General features: G+C 43.7%; 1 protein-coding gene across 1 annotated transcript in view; it reads left to right on the top strand.

Annotated features, from left to right (window-relative positions):
• Positions 1–18,599, top strand: part of PDE2A (phosphodiesterase 2A) — an 89,327-nt gene that overhangs the window by 37,298 nt on the left and 33,430 nt on the right. The window contains exons 4-11 of the mRNA XM_039355877.1: positions 3,063–3,172; positions 3,957–4,012; positions 5,862–5,921; positions 8,088–8,208; positions 9,150–9,202; positions 10,735–10,809; positions 13,701–13,742; positions 16,293–16,361. Of these exons, the coding sequence (XP_039211811.1) occupies positions 3,063–3,172; positions 3,957–4,012; positions 5,862–5,921; positions 8,088–8,208; positions 9,150–9,202; positions 10,735–10,809; positions 13,701–13,742; positions 16,293–16,361 (586 nt within the window). The remainder of the gene's footprint in view (positions 1–3,062; positions 3,173–3,956; positions 4,013–5,861; positions 5,922–8,087; positions 8,209–9,149; positions 9,203–10,734; positions 10,810–13,700; positions 13,743–16,292; positions 16,362–18,599) is intronic.

An 18,599-nucleotide genomic window follows, 5' to 3' on the forward strand; every position in this document is an offset into this window, starting at 1 on the left:
TGACTCCCTCTTCTTTGGGGCAGCCCCTGAGATATTTTTATGAAAACTAGAATTACAAGGGCCATTTGTTTCAGCCCGGAAATGTAAATTTTGGGGATTTGGCTCGGTGTAGGATGCTCACAGCTTCCAGCTGAAGCTGTGGATGAGTCTGTCCATGTATTCTGTGCTGAAGGAGTCTCTTCAACCCTGGACTGCATATATTCCCTTAGATTGGGGTCACGTTTGATGGAGGGTGTTAAACAGTATTTGGAGCTATCCAAGTGGTGGATTCCTGCCCAGAATCCTCCAAGGTCTTTTCCATTCTCAATGTCCATCTGTAAAGCTCTTCTCCCCAAAATGCAAATGGGCTGGATCTGATTAGTAGCTTTAGTGCTTCGTTATAAAAACCTCTAAAATGCCAAATGGACTCTGGCCGTAAATCCTAACAACAGATTTTTTAACAAGCTCTTCATCTAGGACAGGAGTCTTCAAACTGGGCCCTTTGATGACTTGTGGACTTCAACTCCCAGAATTCCTCAGCCAGGCACACACACACACACACACACACACACACACACACACCCTCTCTCTCTCTTCTCTCTCTCTCTTCTCACTCTTTCTCTCTCCTCTCTTCTTTCTCTTCTTTTTCCTCTCTCTCTACTCTCTCTTTCTCTCTCTCTCCTCCCTTCTTTCTCCTCTCTCTCTTTCTTTCTTTCTCTCTCTCTTTCTTCCTCTCTTCTTTCTCTTCTTCTCTCTCTCTTCTCTCTCTCTTTCTTTCTCTTTTTCTCCCTCTCTTTTTCTTTCTCTCCTCTCTTCTTTCACTTCTTTCTCTTCTCTCTTTCTCCTCTCTCTTCTTTCTCTTCTTTCTCTTCTCTCTCTCCTCTCTTCTTTCTCTTCTTTCTCTTCTTTCTCTTCTCTCTCTTTCTCCTCTCTCTTCTTTCTCTTCTCTCTCTCCTCTCTTCTTTCTCTTCTTTTTCCTCTCTCTCTACTCTCTCTCTCCTCTCTTCTTTCTCCTCTCTTTCTTTCTCTCTCTCTTTCTTCCTCTCTTCTTTCTCTTCTTCTCTCTCTCTTCTCTCTTTCTCTTTTTCTCCCTCTCTTTTTCTTTCTCTCCTCTCTTCTTTCTCTTCTTTCTCTTCTCTCTTTCTCCTCTCTCTTCTTTCTCTTCTCTCTCTCTTCTCTTCTTTCTCTTCTCTCTCTTTCTCTTTCTCCTCTCTCTTCTTTCTCTTCTTTCTCCTCTCTCTCTTCTCTCTCTCTTTCTTTCTCTCTCTCTCGCTCTTTCTCTCTTTCTCTCTCTTTTCTCTCTCTCTCTGTTCTTTCTCTTCTCTCTCTCTGCTCTCTCTTCTTTCTCTCTCCTCTCTTTCTCTCCTCTCTTCTTTCTCTTCTCTTCTCTCTCTCTCTCTCTCTCTTTCTTTCTTTCTCTCTCTCTTCTTTCTCTCTCTCTCTGTCTTCTCTCTCTCTCTCTGGCTCTTGAACCCTGTCCAACTTCAGTGATTTGTTCCATTCACTTATCAGAGCCAAATTTATCTCCCCACAACTGTGAAGGCAGCAGAGCAGATTGAGAACGAATGAGAGATGGGTCCCCCGCTGGGGTGCGTGGCCAAAGGCAGGGAACCCCCCCCCCCGTAGGAGCTGGTGCTTTTCATCTATTGGGATGAAAGCAACACAGACGTGCACGCACAAACACGCACACAAAAACAAGAAGCTCTCACGAGCAGCTAGACAATTCACTGGGGAGAAAAACAAACCTCCAGAATGAGAGGGAAGGAAGGGAAGTCCATAATCCTTCGGCTTGACTCGTCGGATTTCGTGATTTCAAGGAACCGAGTTCCAATCCAGATCGAGGGATAAAAGGTTTACCTCTTTCGGGTGAAGGCGCAGACAGGTGCTCAGGTGAGGGAGAAGGGAAGGAGACCAGCTCAAGAGGAAAGAAATGACCAGTTCAGTTGGAGAATGGGGGATGAAGGCAGGAAGAGCAGCTGGTCACCCAGCTGGCAGGGAGGAGGTCTAAAAAGTCAAGATGGCAGATACAAGAGTGGGATGGAAAGATTGCCTCTTTTCAGATGTGTTTCTGAACTGTGCTCTAGGGACATTTTCCCACAACAACTTTGTGGGTTGGGCTGAGAGGGAGGGACTGGCCAAAGTCCCCCAGTTCAGATTTCAACCTAAGGCAGAACTAGAACTCACCGTCTCCTGGTAATTGGCCCAAAGTCACCCAGTCTGCTTTCGTGCCTAAGGCGGGACTAGAACTCCCCGTCTCCTGGTGATTGGCCCAAAGTCACCCTGCCGGCTTTCATGCCTAAGGCGGGACTAGAACTCACCGTCTCCTGGTGATTGGCTCAAAGTCACCCCGCCTGCTTTCATGCCTAAGGCGGGACTAGAACTCACCGTCTCCTGGTGATTGGCCCAAAGTCACCCAGCCGGCTTTCATGCCTAAGGCGGGACTAGAACTCACCGTCTCCTGGTGATTGGCCCAAAGTCACCCCGCCGGCTTTCATGCCTAAGGCGGGACTAGAACTCCCCATCTCCTGGTGATTGGCCCAAAGTCACCCAGCCGGCTTTCATGCCTAAGGCGGGACTAGAACTCCCCATCTCCTGATGATTGGCCCAAAGTCACCCAGCCGGCTTTCATGCCTAAGGCGGGACTAGAACTCACCGTCTCCTGGTGATTGGCCTAAAGTCACCCAGCTGCTTTCATGCCTAAGGCAGGACTAGAACTCATTTGTTTCTAGCCTGTTGCCTTTAACCACTAGATCAGATTGTCTCTCACCTGGAATTGCTGCTGCAGCTTGCTGCCTTTCTTACTTAGGGCTGTGATTTGTCTAAGATCAAGCCTTGTGTGGTGCTTGGCTTGTGTAGACCTAATAAATGGACTCTATTTCTTCTTCCAGCTTCCGAGTGTGGGATCACCTAGTGGTCTCCTCTCCCAAAACCCAACTGGCAGTTTTTTCTTGGACGGTTTCCCTTAAGCCATTCATCTCGGCTGTTCTTCCCAGTGGGGAATCGAGGGATTGAATTGGGATTACCTTCCTGATTATTCTCCTTTTGCTTCTGTTTGGTTGATGAATCCGCTTTTGTCCTTCCAGAGATGCTGTCCTTCAGCAGAAGAGGGTGGCCTGCAATGGGCTGCCGGCGGGCGAGCTGCAGGGCAAGCCGGTGGCCGGCTTGGCTGCCCCCTTAGCCCCCGGCAAGCAAGGTAAGAGAGCGACGAAGGGTTCACTTAACAACCGCAGCAAAAAAAGTTCGTAAAACTGTGCACGTCTCGCTTAGCCATTGGCTCGCTTAGCAATGGAATTTCTGGCCCTCAACTGTGGTCATAAATCAGGGACTATGATGTAAGTTGACAGTGTTAGCCCTTAGTTGCCTAGAACCGAACAATGTCAGTGGTGACCCTTTGAGAGCTGAAGGTAGTGAAATTTTGTTTTAATGTATGCCGATGAGTGTACATTCGAAGTGACAATAAAGTTATTATCCTATCCTATCCCATATATTCTATTCCCTATTCTATTCTGTTCTATTCTATTCTGTATTTCCATTCTGTTATTCTATTCTATTCCATTCCATTATCTTCTCTTCTATTCTGTATTTCTCTTCTCTTCTCTTCCATTCCATTCCATTCTATTCTACTCTATTCTCTTCTTTTCTGTATTTCTATTCTCTTCTATTCTGTATTTCTATTCCATTCTGTTCTGTTCTATTCTGTTCCATTTCTTATTCTATTCTGTTCTGTTCTGTTCTATATTTTCTATTTTCTATTCTGTTCTGTTCTGTTTTGTTCCATTCTGTTCTATTCTATTCTGTTCTTTATTTCTATTCTATTCTGTTCTGTATTTCCATTCTGTAATTTTATTCTATTCTGTTCTGTTCTATTCTATTCTATTCTATTCTTATTTCTATTCTATTCTATTTCTATGCTATTCTTCTCCTTTTGGGCTAATTTATTTTCATTCTTCCTCTTTACACCCCCCTTTTTTTTGCAGTGTTAATCAATCCTTTGGTGGACAAGGATTCGGGAGTCGTGGTGTGCGTGATCCTAGTGAGTATCTGGAGAAAAAAGCCCTCGAAAACCGAGTTTGTGAAGGATAATATCATCTTCCTAATGTGTTTGTGAGGCAGAGAGGGCAAAAGAGTCAAGATGGCAGCCAAAATCATTTGGAAATCAAAAGCCGACTGCCCTTTTTTTAATGTGTTACAGCCACCATTTTGATTTCTTTGACCCTCTCTCTGAGGAGAAGAAGCCTCAACCAATTGCATGATGTTCTGCCCAGCCCTTTATGACCTGTGGATTTCAACTCCCAGAATTCCTGAGGCAGCCAACATGGCTGCCTCAGGAATTCTGGAAGTTCAAGTCCACAAGTTGTAAAGTCACCCTTGTTGCCCACGCCAGCTTTTGCCTGTCCCTCTAGCAATAGTAGTTGTGCATCCAGGTTACATCCGAAGAGAGCTGTGGAGGACACCAGGGAGAAAAGATGTTGGGCGGACGAAACACAGAACATAATTCTTTGTTTGTTTCTACACCGAGTTTTTTCTCTTTTTTATCTTCCTTGGGTTTTATGGGTAAGAAAACGCTGTATGGAGGCAGCCAAGATCCATTTTTAACCAAGTTCCTTAAGGCACACTGGAGCTTCGATCGATTATTTTTTTTTTCTGAATTATTGATGCTTATTGATCAATGGATCACTGTTACGATACCATCCACGGCAGGGTTTCTGATTGATCTTTGATTTTTTTTCTCCTTAAGTCTTTTGCCCTGGCTGTTGGTTTGCTTTTTGACAAAGCTGTTTGAGTTCGATTCTGGGAGTTGAAGTCCACGAGTCATAAAAGAGCCAAGATTGCCTACCCCTGCCCTATATCTGGGGTCCTCAACCTTGGCAACTTTAAGACTTGTGGACTTCAATTCCCAGAATTCCTGAGCCAGCATGGGGGGAACTATGGCCCCTTCTTGACTCATGGACTTCAACTCCCAGAATTCCTGAGCCAGCATGGGGGAACTATGGCCCCTTCATGACTCGTGGACTTCAACTCCCAGAATTCCTGAGCCAGCATGAGGGAACTATGGCCCCTTCATGACTCGTGGACTTCAACTCCCAGAATTCCTGAGCCAGGATGGGGAAACTATGGCCCCTTGATGACTCGCGGACTTCAACTCCCAGAATTCCTGAGCCAGCATGGGGAAAATATGGCTCCCTCATGACTCACGGACTTCAACTCCCAGAATTCCTGAGCCAGCATGGGGGAACTGTGGCCCCTTCATGACTGGTGGACTTCAACTCCCAGAATTCCTGAGCAGCATGGGGGAACTGTGGCCCCTTCATGATTCGGGGACTTCAACTCCCAGAATTCCTGAGCCAGCCTGGCTCAGCTTGGAAACCTCTCCCTTTCCTCTCAGCATGGCTGGCTCAGGAATTCTGGGAGTTGAAGTCCACAAGTCATAAAAGAGCCAAGGTGGCCTACTCCTGTTTTAGAGGGTTGCTGAGCCCACCCGAGGACACAGATAATCCTCCAAGTGGCCTCAATGACCCTCTTAAAAGGATGCAAATGACCAGCTGTCTGCAAGGAATATAAATCCTTCCATTCCCCACCCTCCAGTCAGAACCTGAAGAAGCTTCTTGGGATGAGAAGCGAAACGTTTTCAAAGGAAAAAACAAGAAAGTCCAGTGGCCTCCTGGGGAAAAAAAAAAAGCACTTTTGGGACAACCAGGACCTGGATGACGGAGAACCTCCATAGACAAGCCCAGCCATCTTCAAGTGGCCGAGGTTGAGAACCACTACCTTATAGGAAGCTCTGACTACAATGTTTTATTTTATTAATTTCCACTCGCCCTTCTGTGCATGCTCTGAGTGTGTCCGTTCCTCTTTTGATTCCTTTACTTCTACTACCCCAGGTCTCCTGCGGTCAGCTTTCCGAGTCGGACGAGCAAAACCTTCGAGCTTTGGAAAAGCACGTAAGTGAAGCCCCCTTTCATAAAACCCTTAGGGCAGTGGTTCTCAACCTTTTTAATGCCGCGACCCCCAACCGGTCGTAAGTCGAGGACTACTCAACCGGTCGTAAGTCGAGGACTACTCAACTGGTGCAGCACCATTTGCAGAATGGGACTTTTGGCGGGTTCAGCAGGGCAGAGACAGCCTGGACAATTCCTGTTGGCTTTTGAAAGCCAATAGAATTAAACTCTATTCAAGAGAGTCTATTCTATTGGCTTTCAAAAGCCAATAGAATAAAAGGGAGGAGCAGAGCTAAGGAAAAGGGGGAAAAAATGGCGGACTGCGTTGTTTGGCGACCCCCGTGAAATGGTCGTTCGACCCCAAATGGGGTCCCGACCCACAGGCTGAGAACCACTGATTTAGTGACCGTGTGAAATTACCACGTCGCTGGAAAAAGTGACTTATGACCATTTTTCGCACGTAGGACTCCTGCAGCATTCCCTACCGTCACGTGATTAAAAATCTGGACATTTGGCAACTGACTCGTACTTATGATGGTCGCAGCATCCCCTGGGTCACGTGATCCCCTTTGGGAACTTTCTGACAAGCCAAGTCACAGATTCACTTAACACATTCACTTATTACAAATTTCCCAACTGCAGTGATGCACTTAAGAACGGCGTGACCCTAAAGGTTGCAAAATGGAGCAAAACCCACTTAACAACTGTCTGGCTTAACCAGAAAAAATTTAGGCTCAGTTGCGGTCCTAAATAAGATAATAAGTTCTAACTTTTGAGGGCTTGCTTCTGTCCACATCAAGCGTCCCCCCCAGTTGTATTCACACAGGACGCTTAACCAGGATTGGTAAAACTCTGAAGTTACACAACGTTGCAACCTGGAGTTAGGTTGGAGTTCCCAGGCAAACGCAGCCTTGTGGGAAACCCAGACAAGGGGGTGAATTAGGTACTCAAGTGTTTTTCATTATTATTATTATTAACAGTTTTATTAGCTTATCAAAATATAAAATCCAAAGAGAAATTCAAAAAAAGGAATAGAAAACGAGATTGTGTAAAGAGGAGAAAGAACGGAAAAAAGCACCAACTTTAGACGCTCTTTAGCACAGTGGAAGATGACAGCATTACAATTGCAACTTTTTATTCTTACACAATAGTATGTACAAACCATTTCCATAACAATAAACCTAGCTAATTAGCAAAAATGAAATCGAGATTTCTTTTCTTTTTTTAATTGCAAGCACAAAATCTGGAAGCCATTTCAAAATGGAAACAGCGTAGAATAGAATAGAATAGAATAGAATAGAATAGAATAGAATAGAATAGAATAGAATAGAATAGAATAGAATAAAATAGAATAGAATAGAATAGAATAGAATAGAAATAGAAATAGAAATAGAAATACAGAATAGAATGGAATAGAATAGAATAGAATATAGAATAGAAATAGAAATAGAAATACAGAGTAGAATAGAATAGAATAGAATAGAATAGAATAGAATAGAATGCAGGACAAGAAGCAACAGATGGAAACTCATCAAGGAGAGAAGCAACCTGGAATTAAGGAGAAACTTCCTGACAGTTAGAACAATTAACCAGTGGAACAACCTGTCTCCAGAAGCAGTGAATGCTCCAACACTGGACATTTTAAGAAGAGAATGGACAGCCATTTGTCAGAAATGGTATAGGGTTTCCTGCCTGAGCCCCCTCCAAAGTCCCTTCCTACTTTATTATTATTATTAATAGAATAGAAAATAGAATAGAATAGAATGCAGAATAGAATAGAATAGAATAGAATAGAATAGAATAGAATAGAATAGAATAGAATAGAACAGAGCTGGAAGGGACCTTGGAGGTCTTCTAGTCCAGCCCCCTCCTCAAGCAGGAGAACCTATATACCGTCTCAGACAGGTGGATGTCCAGTCTCTTCTTAAAAATCTCCAGTGATGGAAGTACCCACGATATCCTCTCCTTTGGATAAAAGAATCTCTTTAAACCTTTCTGCTTCTCTTTGCTGTGGGGAATAACGTATACCTAGATACTCAAGAGTTGTGTGAATGTAGCCAAGTAGGGCTTCCTCCTCTGCCAACGAGTTCTTCAACCCATCCTTTAGCTTAGACCGGGTTGTTTTAAAACAGGAGTGACGTCTTCCTTTCTGAACGTGGTTCCTTGCAGATCCTGGTCTCCTACAAGCGTCTCCAAAGCCTTCAGAAGTTACAACCTTGCCAGGCGAAACCGGTGGAGCCCCCCAGGAGCAACTACAGCGAGCTGGACAGCAAGATCCTGCAGTTGTGCGGTAAGGGTCATTGACCATTCCCCAGGTTTATCAGGCAGGAGAGACAATCGTGAAGCAATTTTGTATAGAGGGAGTCCCTGACTTATAACCGTTGGTTTAGCCATCATTCAAAGTTACAACGACGCTGAAAAAAGTGACCGTTTTTCCCACTTACGACCGTCGCAGCCATCCCCACAGTCACGTGATCAAAATTTGAAGGCTTGGTGGCTTGGAGGGCTGCGCCAGATCGAACGGAAGGGCTACCACCCTCCCGTGATCAAGCGGGGATCCCCTCTTTGCTGGTCGCTCCTACAGGGCGACTTTCGCCCCTTTCCAGAGGGTCCCCCAGCGATGCGGAATCGGACGTGGAAGACGGAGCTCGCCTTCCAAACGTCCGCGGCGGCCACGGCGGCAAACCGGAAGTCATTCAGAGTTACAACGGCGCTGAAAAAGGTGGCTTGTGACCGTTTTTCACACTCACGACCGTCGCAGCCATCCCCGTGGTCATGTGATCAAAATTCGGTGGCTTGGCGACTGGCATGTAATTGTGACAGTTGCAATGTCCTGGGGGGGGGTCACGTGATCTCCTTCTGCGACCTCTTGACAAGCAAAGTCATTTAACAATCGTGTTAACGACTTATCAACGGCAGTGATTCACTTAACAACCACGGTGAGAAAGGTCCGCCAATGGGGCAAAGCTCCCTTAACAACCGTCTCGCTTAGCAGCGGACATTTTGGGCTCAGTACTGGTCGTACGTCGAGGAACACCTATATCTGTGTTTGCTGCGTTGTGTAATTTGGTCTGTTGTAGGGAAGGGACCTGTTCTTGCGTGTGGACATGGCTGAGCACTTCATTTCTTGTTTCGCACGGCTGTGAGGTGCACCACCCGCCATTGCGTAGCAAGTGTAGCTTTGTCGATCCAGTCGTTCAATCCACAAACTCCGCATCTGTTGCCTTTCAGGGGAACTGTACGATCTGGATGCAGCCTCCCTCCAGCTTAAAGTCATTAATTACGTGAGTAATTCGCATTTTCCAAGTATTGATCTCCCCAGGATGTGCCTAGATCAGGGGTATTTCCTGCCTGAGCGGGGGGGTTGGACTAGAAGACCTCCAAGGTCCCTTCCAACTCTAGGTATTCTATTCTGTTCTGTTCCGTTCCGTTCCGTTCTATTCTATTCTATTCTATTCTATTCTATTCTATTCTATTCTATTCTATTCTATTCTATTCTATATTTCTACTCTACACTTCACTCCACTCCATTCCCATTCCATTCCATTCTATTCTATTCTATTCTATTCTATTCTATTCTATTCTATTCTATTCTATTCTATTCTATTCTATTCTATTCTATTCTATTCTATTCTATTCTATTCTATATTTCTACTCTACACTTCACTCCACTCCATTCCCATTCCATTCCATTCTATTCTATTCTATTCTATTCTATTCTATTCTATTCTATTCTATTCTATTCTATTCTATTCTATTCTATGTTTCTACTCTACTCTCCACTCCACTCCACTCCACTCCACTCAACTCCATTCTGTTCTGTTCTGTTCTGTTTCTATTCTATTCTATTCTATTCTATTCTATTCTATTCTATTCTATTCTATGTTTCTACTCTACTCTCCACTCCACTCCACTCCACTCCACTCCACTCCACTCCATTCCATTCTATTCTATTCTATTCTATTCTATTCTATTCTATTCTATTCTATTCTATTCTATTCTATTCTATGTTTCTACTCTACTCTACACTCCACTCTACTCCATTCCACTCCATTCTATTCTATTCTATTCTATTCTATTCTATTCTATTCTATGTTTCTACTCTATTCTATTCTATTCTATTCTATATTTCTATTCTATTCTACTCTATTCTATTCATTCTCTTATTCTATTCTATTCTATTCTACATTCTATTCTATTCCATTCTATTCTATTCTATTCTATTCTATTCTATTCTATTCTATTCTATTCTATTCTATTCTATTCTATGTTTCTACTCTACTCTACACTCCAATCCACTCCACTCCACTCCACTCCATTCCATTCCATTCCATTCTATTCTATTCTATGTTTCTACTCTACTCTACACTCCACTCTACTCCATTCCACTCCATTCCATTCCATTCCATTCCATTCTATTCTATTCTATTCTGTTTCTACTCTACTCTACTCTATTCTATTCTATTCTATTCTATATTTCTATTCTATTCTACTCTATTCTATTCATTCTCTTATTCTATTCTATTCTACATTCTATTCTATTCTATTCTATATTTCTGTGTTATTCTACTCTACTCTACTCTACTCTACTCTACTCTACTCTACTCTACATTCTATTCTATTCTATATTTCTATTCTATTCTATTCTATTCTATTCTATTCTATTCTATTCTATTCTATTCTATTCTATTCTATTCTATTCTATTCCATTCCATTCCTTTGTTGCAGTTCAGAACAGGCTTACCCCACCCTACGTGGGCCTTCTTCTCCTCAGAGTTGTGGAAATCTCTCCATCTTTCTCCTTCCTCTCTTCCAGCTGAAGGAGGAGACCCAGTCTCAGTGTTCCTGTCTTCTCCTGGTCTCAGAAGACAACAACCAGCTCTTCTGCCAGGTAGGTGGCTGAGATTCCCCTGAGCCGAAGTCTTCTCCGTGGTCTTCCTGATCACCTGTGTTGAGAGTGTACGTGAGTGTTGGGTGAACGAGTAGCCTAGTTGGGCAGCAATACGTACAACAGCTTGAGTAGCCTTGTCGGCCGTAACCGATTGTAGTAAGACCACTTTCAAATTAGAGACGTTTATGTACAAATATAAAGGGGCTAATTAATTGCACACCTGCCTTGCTTTTTGTCCAAATAACGCAAGAATAAAAGAACTATTGGAAAACTCTATTTTGAGGGGAATAATAATAATAATAATAATAATAATAATAATAATAATAATATACCAAATCCAGTCTGAACTGTGCGATGATCAATAATAATAATAATAATAATAATAATAATAATAATAACAAATACTTGGAAGGGATCTTGGAGGTCATCTAGTCCAACCCCCTGCTCAGGCAGGAAACCCTATACCGTTTTGGAGAAATGGCTGTCCAGTCTCTTCTTAAAAACTTCCAGTGTTGGAGCATTCACCGCTTCTAGAGGCAGGTGGTTCCACTGGTTAATTGTCCTCACTGTCAGGAAGTTTCTCCTTAGTTCCAGGTTGCTTCTCTCCTTGGTTAGTTTCCATCCGTTGCTTCTTCTCCTGCCTTCAGGCACTTTGGAGAAGAGCTTGACTCCCTCTTCTTTGGGGCAGCCCCTCAGATACTGGAAGGCTGCTATCATGTCCCCCCTCGTCCTTCTCTTCATTAAACTAGACATACCCAATTCCAGCAACCGTTCCTCGTATGTTTTAGCCTCCAGACCTCTAATCCTCTTTGTTGCTCTTCTCTGCACTCTTTCTTAAACTCAGTTTTGTGACATTCCTGCACAGCATCTTCATAGGAGACCCCACACCCTATGGTGGGCTTTTCAACGTAGGGGTAGTTGAATCTGCCCTTCGTGCTTTCCATCTGGCTAAGGAGGGTTGTAAGGAATTGCAAAAGTTGTGCCTTAATTTAATTTTTCATTTCGTTTCATTTCATCGTAACGTTACACATTTGCAATCCTCAAAATATTCAGAAAACGTATTTGTTACGGCTTCCTTGGCTGAGAACGGCATAAAAGATGGAAGAGGTTGTGACCTGAAATAATTAAATTAAATTAAATTAAATTAAATTAAATCGATGTCACGTCATTTGAGCAACGTTACAAGTAATGAGAAAACACATTGGTTACCTTTTATAGCTACATTTATTTATTTACTTATTTGTCGGTCAAATTTTTATGCCCATCTCAGCTAAACGACTCTGGGTGGGTTTACCAGAAAAATATACAGTAGTACGAAAACAAGAGTAAAAAAACAGAGATTAAAAACAGAATTAAAACAAGGTCAGAATGAATAACCTATTGTCATTCCAGAATCAATAAAATTGTGATTGGGCTCCGTGTGTGTTGAAAACTAGAATCCCATCTCCTCATGTTTTTCTCAGCCAGAGTCATAGACCTTAGTTTGAACACCATTTTTCAATTGTCAACTGTTTTAAAAAGTTTCCGTTGTTCTCTCAGTATAGATTTGGTACCTAGAAATCAAAATGGAATAAGAACTTGAGTAATCAATTTACCATTCTCTCCCTCAAAGAAATAACTTCAATTTAGGAAATGCTTTTTGTCTAATTATTGATCTTACTTCCTGGATTATTTGTGAGATGGGCAGCTATATAAATTCGATGAGATAAAGAGAGACAGACATATTGAAAGACCGACCGGTAGGAGACAGAGATGATAAGTAGATAGAAGAGAGAAAGAGATGACAGAGGAGAAAGACACGATGGATGGATGGATGGATGGATGGATGGATGGATGGATAGAGATAGATAGATAGATAGATAGATAGATAGATAGATAGATAGATAGATAGATAGATAGATAGATAGATAGATATGGAGAAATTAGGTGGGTGGATGGACGGACGGACGGACAGACAGACAAGAGAGATGGATGGATAAGAGAGATGGATGAGAGATAAATTGGATGGATGGATGGATGGATACCGGTAGGCAGACAGACAGACATACAGACAGATGAGAGATACCATAAATTAGAAAGATAGAGATAGAGATAGAAGATATATATAGATATATATATAGAGAGACAGACAGACAGACAGACAGACAGCAAAGAGACAGACAGACATTAGATAGATAAATAGATAGATAGATAGATAGATAGATAGATAGATAGATAGATGGATGGATACCTACCGGTAGACAGACAGACAGACAGACAGACAGACAGACAGAGATGAAAGATATCATAGATTAGAAAGATAGAGATAGAGATAGAAGATAGATAGATGATAGATAGATAGATGATTGATAGATAGATAGATAGATAGATAGATGATAGATAGATGATAGATAGATAGATAGATAGATAGATAGATAGATAGATAGATAGATAGATTTTCAAAAATTTTAAATGTTTTATATTTAAACTTTTAGCGTTTTATAAAACTTTTAATGTTTTACTTCTTCCTGGTGCTCACATTTTATTTCTCAACATGCACACACCCAGAAATCATTCTTTTATCTTTAGCATTATTTCTTATATATATATAAGACAGACAGACAGACAGACAGACAGACAGCAAAGAGACAGACAGACATTAGATAGATAGATAGGTAGATAGATAGATAGATAGATAGATGGATGGATGGATGGATGGATGGATGGATAGATGGAGCAGCTCCCTCCGGGAGTTGTGGGTACTTCACTGCCTTGGGCTATGCTGGTTGAGGAATTCTGGGAGTTGAAGTCCACAAGTCTCAGAAGTGGCCACATGTTCTAATGGAATGAGAAATGACAGAGAGAACTACAGGAGGACTTTTTCTGACCAGTTCAAATTTTCTTTCTTGCAGGTGGTTGGAGATAAAGTCTTGGAGGAGGACATGAGCTTCCCAGTAAGTTGCTAAACCCACCCCTCTCCTTGTGATGCTCAGGTTGTGAGTGCTGATCCTTCAGGGTCTAAAATAGTGTCTTCCACACACACAAGGGGAAGCGTTCGCAGCCTTAAGAGAGCTCCAAGTTGATCTCGCAATGAAAAAAATCAGTACAGATGAGCCTCCCAAGCCAACCACAGGTATCCCAATGTTCTCAGGAGCTTCAGACGGGTTGTAGGGGTCTGTAATGGGTGGAGAGAACAGCCTTGAGGAGCAGAAGGAAGACCTGGAACCAAGACAGTGGTCAGATAAGAAAAACCTGAGTCCAAAGCAGAACTGTAATTTGAGAAAGTGTCCACTTGGCTTTCATGCCTGAGGCGGGACTAGAACTCACCGTCTCCTGGTGATTGGCCCAAAGTCACCCAGTTGGGTTTCATGCCTAAGGCGGGACTAGAACTCACAGCTTCCTGGTGATTGGCCCAAAGTCACCCAGTTGTCTTTCGTGCCTAAGGCGGGACTGGAACTCCCCGTCTCCTGGTGATTGGCCCAAAGTCACCCAGCCGGCTTTCATGCCTAAGGCGGGACTAGAACTCCCCATCTCCTGGTGATTGGCCCAAAGTCACCCAGCTGGCTCTCATCCCTAAGGCGGGACTAGAACTCCCTGTCTCCTGGTGATTGGCCCAAAGTCACCCAGCCGGCTTTCATGTCTGAGGTGGGATTAGAACTCCTGCTTTCTACCCCTTTGCCTTAACCACTAGAACAGTGTTTCCCAAACTTGACAATTTTAAAGCATGTGGACTTCAACACCCAGAATTCCACAGCCAGCATTGCTGGCTGTGGAATTCTGGGAGTTGAAGTCCACATGGCTTAAAATTGTCAAGTTTGGGAAACACTGCACTAGAACAAACCAAATATCACACATATTTACAAATAGGGGAGAACTTTTTATTACCTTAAAACAATTCCATAAAATAATATAAGCAATTCCCATAGCTCAGGGGTAGGCAACCTTGGCTCTTTATGACTCGTGGACTTCAGCTCCCAGAATTCCTGAGCCAGCATGGCTCAGCTTGGAAGCCTCTCCCTTTCCCCTCAGCACAGCTGGCTCAGGAATTCTGGGAGTTGAAGTCCACGAGTCATGAAGGGGCCATAGTTCCCCCATGCTGGCTCAGGAATTCTGGGAGTTGAAGTCCACAAGTCATGAAGGGGCCATAGTTCCCCCATGCTGCCTCAGGAATTCTGGGAGTTGAATGTAGTTCCCCATGCTGCCTCAGGATTCTGGGAGTTGAAGTCCACGAGTCATGAAGGGGCCAAGTTCCCCCATGCTGCTCAGGAATTCTGGGAGTTGAAGTCCAAGTCATGAAGGGGCCAAAGTTCCCCCATGCTGGCTCAGGAATTCTGGGAGTTGAAGTCCACGAGTCATGAAGGGGCCATAGTTCCCCCATGCTGGCTCAGGAATTCTGGGAGTTGAAGTCCACAAGTCATGAGGGGGCCATAGTTCCCCCATGCTGGCTCAGGAATTCTGGGAGTTGAAGTCTGCAAGTCATGAAGGGGCCAAAGTTCCCCCATGCTGGCTCAGGAATTCTGGGAGTTGAAGTCTACAAGTCATGAAGGGGCCATAGTTCCCTCATGCTGACTGAGGAATTCTGGGAGTTGAAGTCCACGAGTCATGAAGGGGCCATAGTTCCCCCATGCTGGCTGAGGAATTCTGGGAGTTGAAGTCCAGGAGTCATGAAGGGGCCATATTTCCCCCATGCTGGCTCAGGAATTCTGGGAGTTGAAGTCCATGAGCCATAAAAGAGCCAAGGTTGCCTACCCCTGCCCTAGCTGTAGATGTGTGTGATGTCATGATGCCAATATGAAAGAGTCCTGTTGTGTTGTCTCCAGCTTTTTCCCCGAACTGGAGCCCCTTTGGAATCGGTTACAAACAGAGCAACAGCTTATTCCGGATCCCATCAGTCAGTCAAAAGTTCATTAAGTCTTGTCAAATCTCGGTGACTTAACTCTCAGGATTAAGAAATCGAGAAGAATGTCTGTCGCGCTGCGTGTGACATTTTTGCTTGAAACCCCTCAACGTTGAGGCTCTCCTGCCGGAAACCCCATAAAATTAAAATGTGAGAAGATGAGCATTTGTTTCTTGATTTGACTTTATTTTTGGCTTGCGAGGGGTCCTTGGTGCGCTCCGAGCTTGCTTGTTTTTAATTATTATTTTTTTTACCATAAAATTACCAAACTAGCTAACATCACCCCCTAGCACTGATGATGTTACCTACTTGGGTAATGAAATGTCTACAAGAAAACAAGCTCGGGGCGCACCAAGGACCCCACATTTCAACCCCAATCGACAAATATTCTCCTTTGTTGAATGATGGTTTGTTGTCCACGGCCGCCTCCAGCAATTTTGAGCAGCTTACACCGCATGGAATCGTACAACGGACAAAAAAATGGTCAATTCTAATTGTTATCAGGACAGGGAGTCTGATTAAGACCCAAATTGGTTCTGGCCTCCATTTATTTCGTTCTGAAGACTATTCCCTGTGTGTCTCTCTTTCTCTCTTTTTTTCCACCCAGTTAACAGTTGGACATTTGGGAAAAGTCGTGGAAGAGAAGCAATCTTTTATCCTGAAAGACATCAGCTTGGTAGGTCCATCAGTAAAAGAGGGGTTGGGTTCCTCCCATTTGGGTCCTCAACACAGTTCATTTAGTGACCATTCAAACTTACAACGGCACAGAAAAAAAGGGACTTATAGTCGTGGGCCAAAATTGTGGAAACCTTTTGGGAAAAGTGTATTTTTGAGGTTCGATGGCTAATAACACCACTTTTTGGGGGGGGGAGCAGTACCATAAAATTATATATCAATGGAAAGATCACTAATCAAGGAGAGAAGCAACCTAGAACTACGGAGAAACTTCCTGACAGTGAGAACAATTAATCAGTGGAACTCCTGCCTCCAGAAGCAGTAAATGCTCCAACACTGGAAGTTTTTAAGAAGAGACTGGACAGCCATTTGTCCGAAATGGTGTAGGGTTTCCTGCCTGAGCAGGGGGTTGGACTAGATGACCTCCAAGGCCCTTCCAACTTTACTACTACTACTACTACTACTACTACTATTATTATTATTATTATTATTATTATTATTATTATTATTATTATTATTATTATTATTATTATTATTATTATTTTAATCAAGAATGTAATGCAACAAAATTTGTTCAATTATCTGTACTGTATTCTATGAAAAGTTATAGCCAAATAACCAGAAAAAGGAAGCACAACTTGCTTCGGTTGATCTCAGGTAGCTTTCCCTCTGATTGTAGCCAATGAGCATGAGTGTTTAGAGAGCCAATCAGGTGTCCTCTTGTTTTGGCCATGAGCCAATCAGATCACAGCAGGATCCAGTGATTGATGTCCTGTATTGAAGCCGAGAGGACGACATTTGTCAGTGTGTTATGTGATGGCTATCCAGTTGGTTGGGGGTTTTTTGGTGTTCTTTCATTGAGTGAGCTTGTAAAACGTCATAAAATTAAAATCATGGTGCAAAGAGTTGACTGGTTGCCCAGAAAGCGATGTAAAATAGTATTATTAAGTGAACGAGGCTACCGTTATAAAGAAATGAGAAGAAAAATGGGTGGAAACTTAACCAAAGGTGGCATTTCTACTGGACACTTTTCCCAAAAGGTTTCCACAAGTTTGGCCACTACAGTACAACCGTTTTCCACATGGACGTCCATTGCAGCATCCCCACGGTCACGTGATCAAAATTCAGACGGTTGGCAACGGAGCAGGGGGTTGGACTAGGACAGGGGTAGGCAACCTTGGCTCTTTTATGACTCATGGACTTCAACTCCCAGAATTCCTAAGCCAGCCATGCTGAGGGAAAGGGAGAGGTTTCCAAGCTCAGCCATGCTGGCTCAGGAATTCTGGGAGTTGAGGTCCATGAGTCATGAAGGGGCCATAGTTCCCCAATGCTGGCTGAGGAATTCTGGGAGTTGAAGTCCATGAGTCATGAGGGGGCCACAGTTCCCCCATGCTGGCTCAGGAATTCTGGGAGTTGAAGTCCACGAGTCATGAAGGGGCCATAGTTCCCCCATGCTGGCTCAGGAATTCTGGGAATTGAAGTCCACGAGTCATGAAGGGGCCATAGTTCCCTCATGCTGGCTCAGGAATTCTGGGAGTTGAAGTCCACCAGTCATGAAGGGGCCATGGTTCCCTCATGCTAGCTCAGGAATTCTGGGATTTGAAGTCCACGAGTCATGAAGGGGCCATAGTTCCCTCATGCTGGTCAGGAATTCTGGGAGTTGAAGTCCACGAGTCATGAAGGGGCCAAAGTTCCCCCATGCTGGCTCAGGAATTCTGGGAGTGAAGTCCACGAGTCATGAAGGGGCAATAGTTCCCCCATGATGGTTAGGAATTCTGGGAGTTGAAGTCACGAGTCATGAAGGGGCCAAAGTTCCCCCATGCTGGCTCAGGAATTCTGGGAGTTGAAGTCCACGAGTCATGAAGGGGCCATAGTTCCCCCATGCTGACTCAGGAATTCTGGGAATTGAAGTCCATGAGTCATGAAGGGGCCATAGTTCCCCCCATGCTGGCTCAGGAATTCTGGGAGTTGAAGTCCAGGAGTCATAAAAGAGCCAAGGTTGCCTATCCCTGGACTAGGAGACCTCTGAGGTCCGTTTCGACTCCGATTCTGTTATTCTGACTCATATTTATGACAGTCACAACCTCCCAGGTCCACATGATCCCCTTTTGCCATTTTCTGACACACAAAGTCAATGGGGAAGCTGGATTCTCTTAACGGCCATGTTGCTAACTTAACATCTGAAGTGATTCGTTTAACGGCGGTGGCTAGAAAGATGGCTGGTTCACACCAACGTTCT

Source organism: Crotalus tigris, unplaced genomic scaffold, assembly GCF_016545835.1.
Source record: "Crotalus tigris isolate CLP2741 ecotype Arizona unplaced genomic scaffold, ASM1654583v1 scf7180000018765.387419, whole genome shotgun sequence".
NCBI classification, from domain to species: domain Eukaryota; kingdom Metazoa; phylum Chordata; class Lepidosauria; order Squamata; family Viperidae; genus Crotalus; species Crotalus tigris.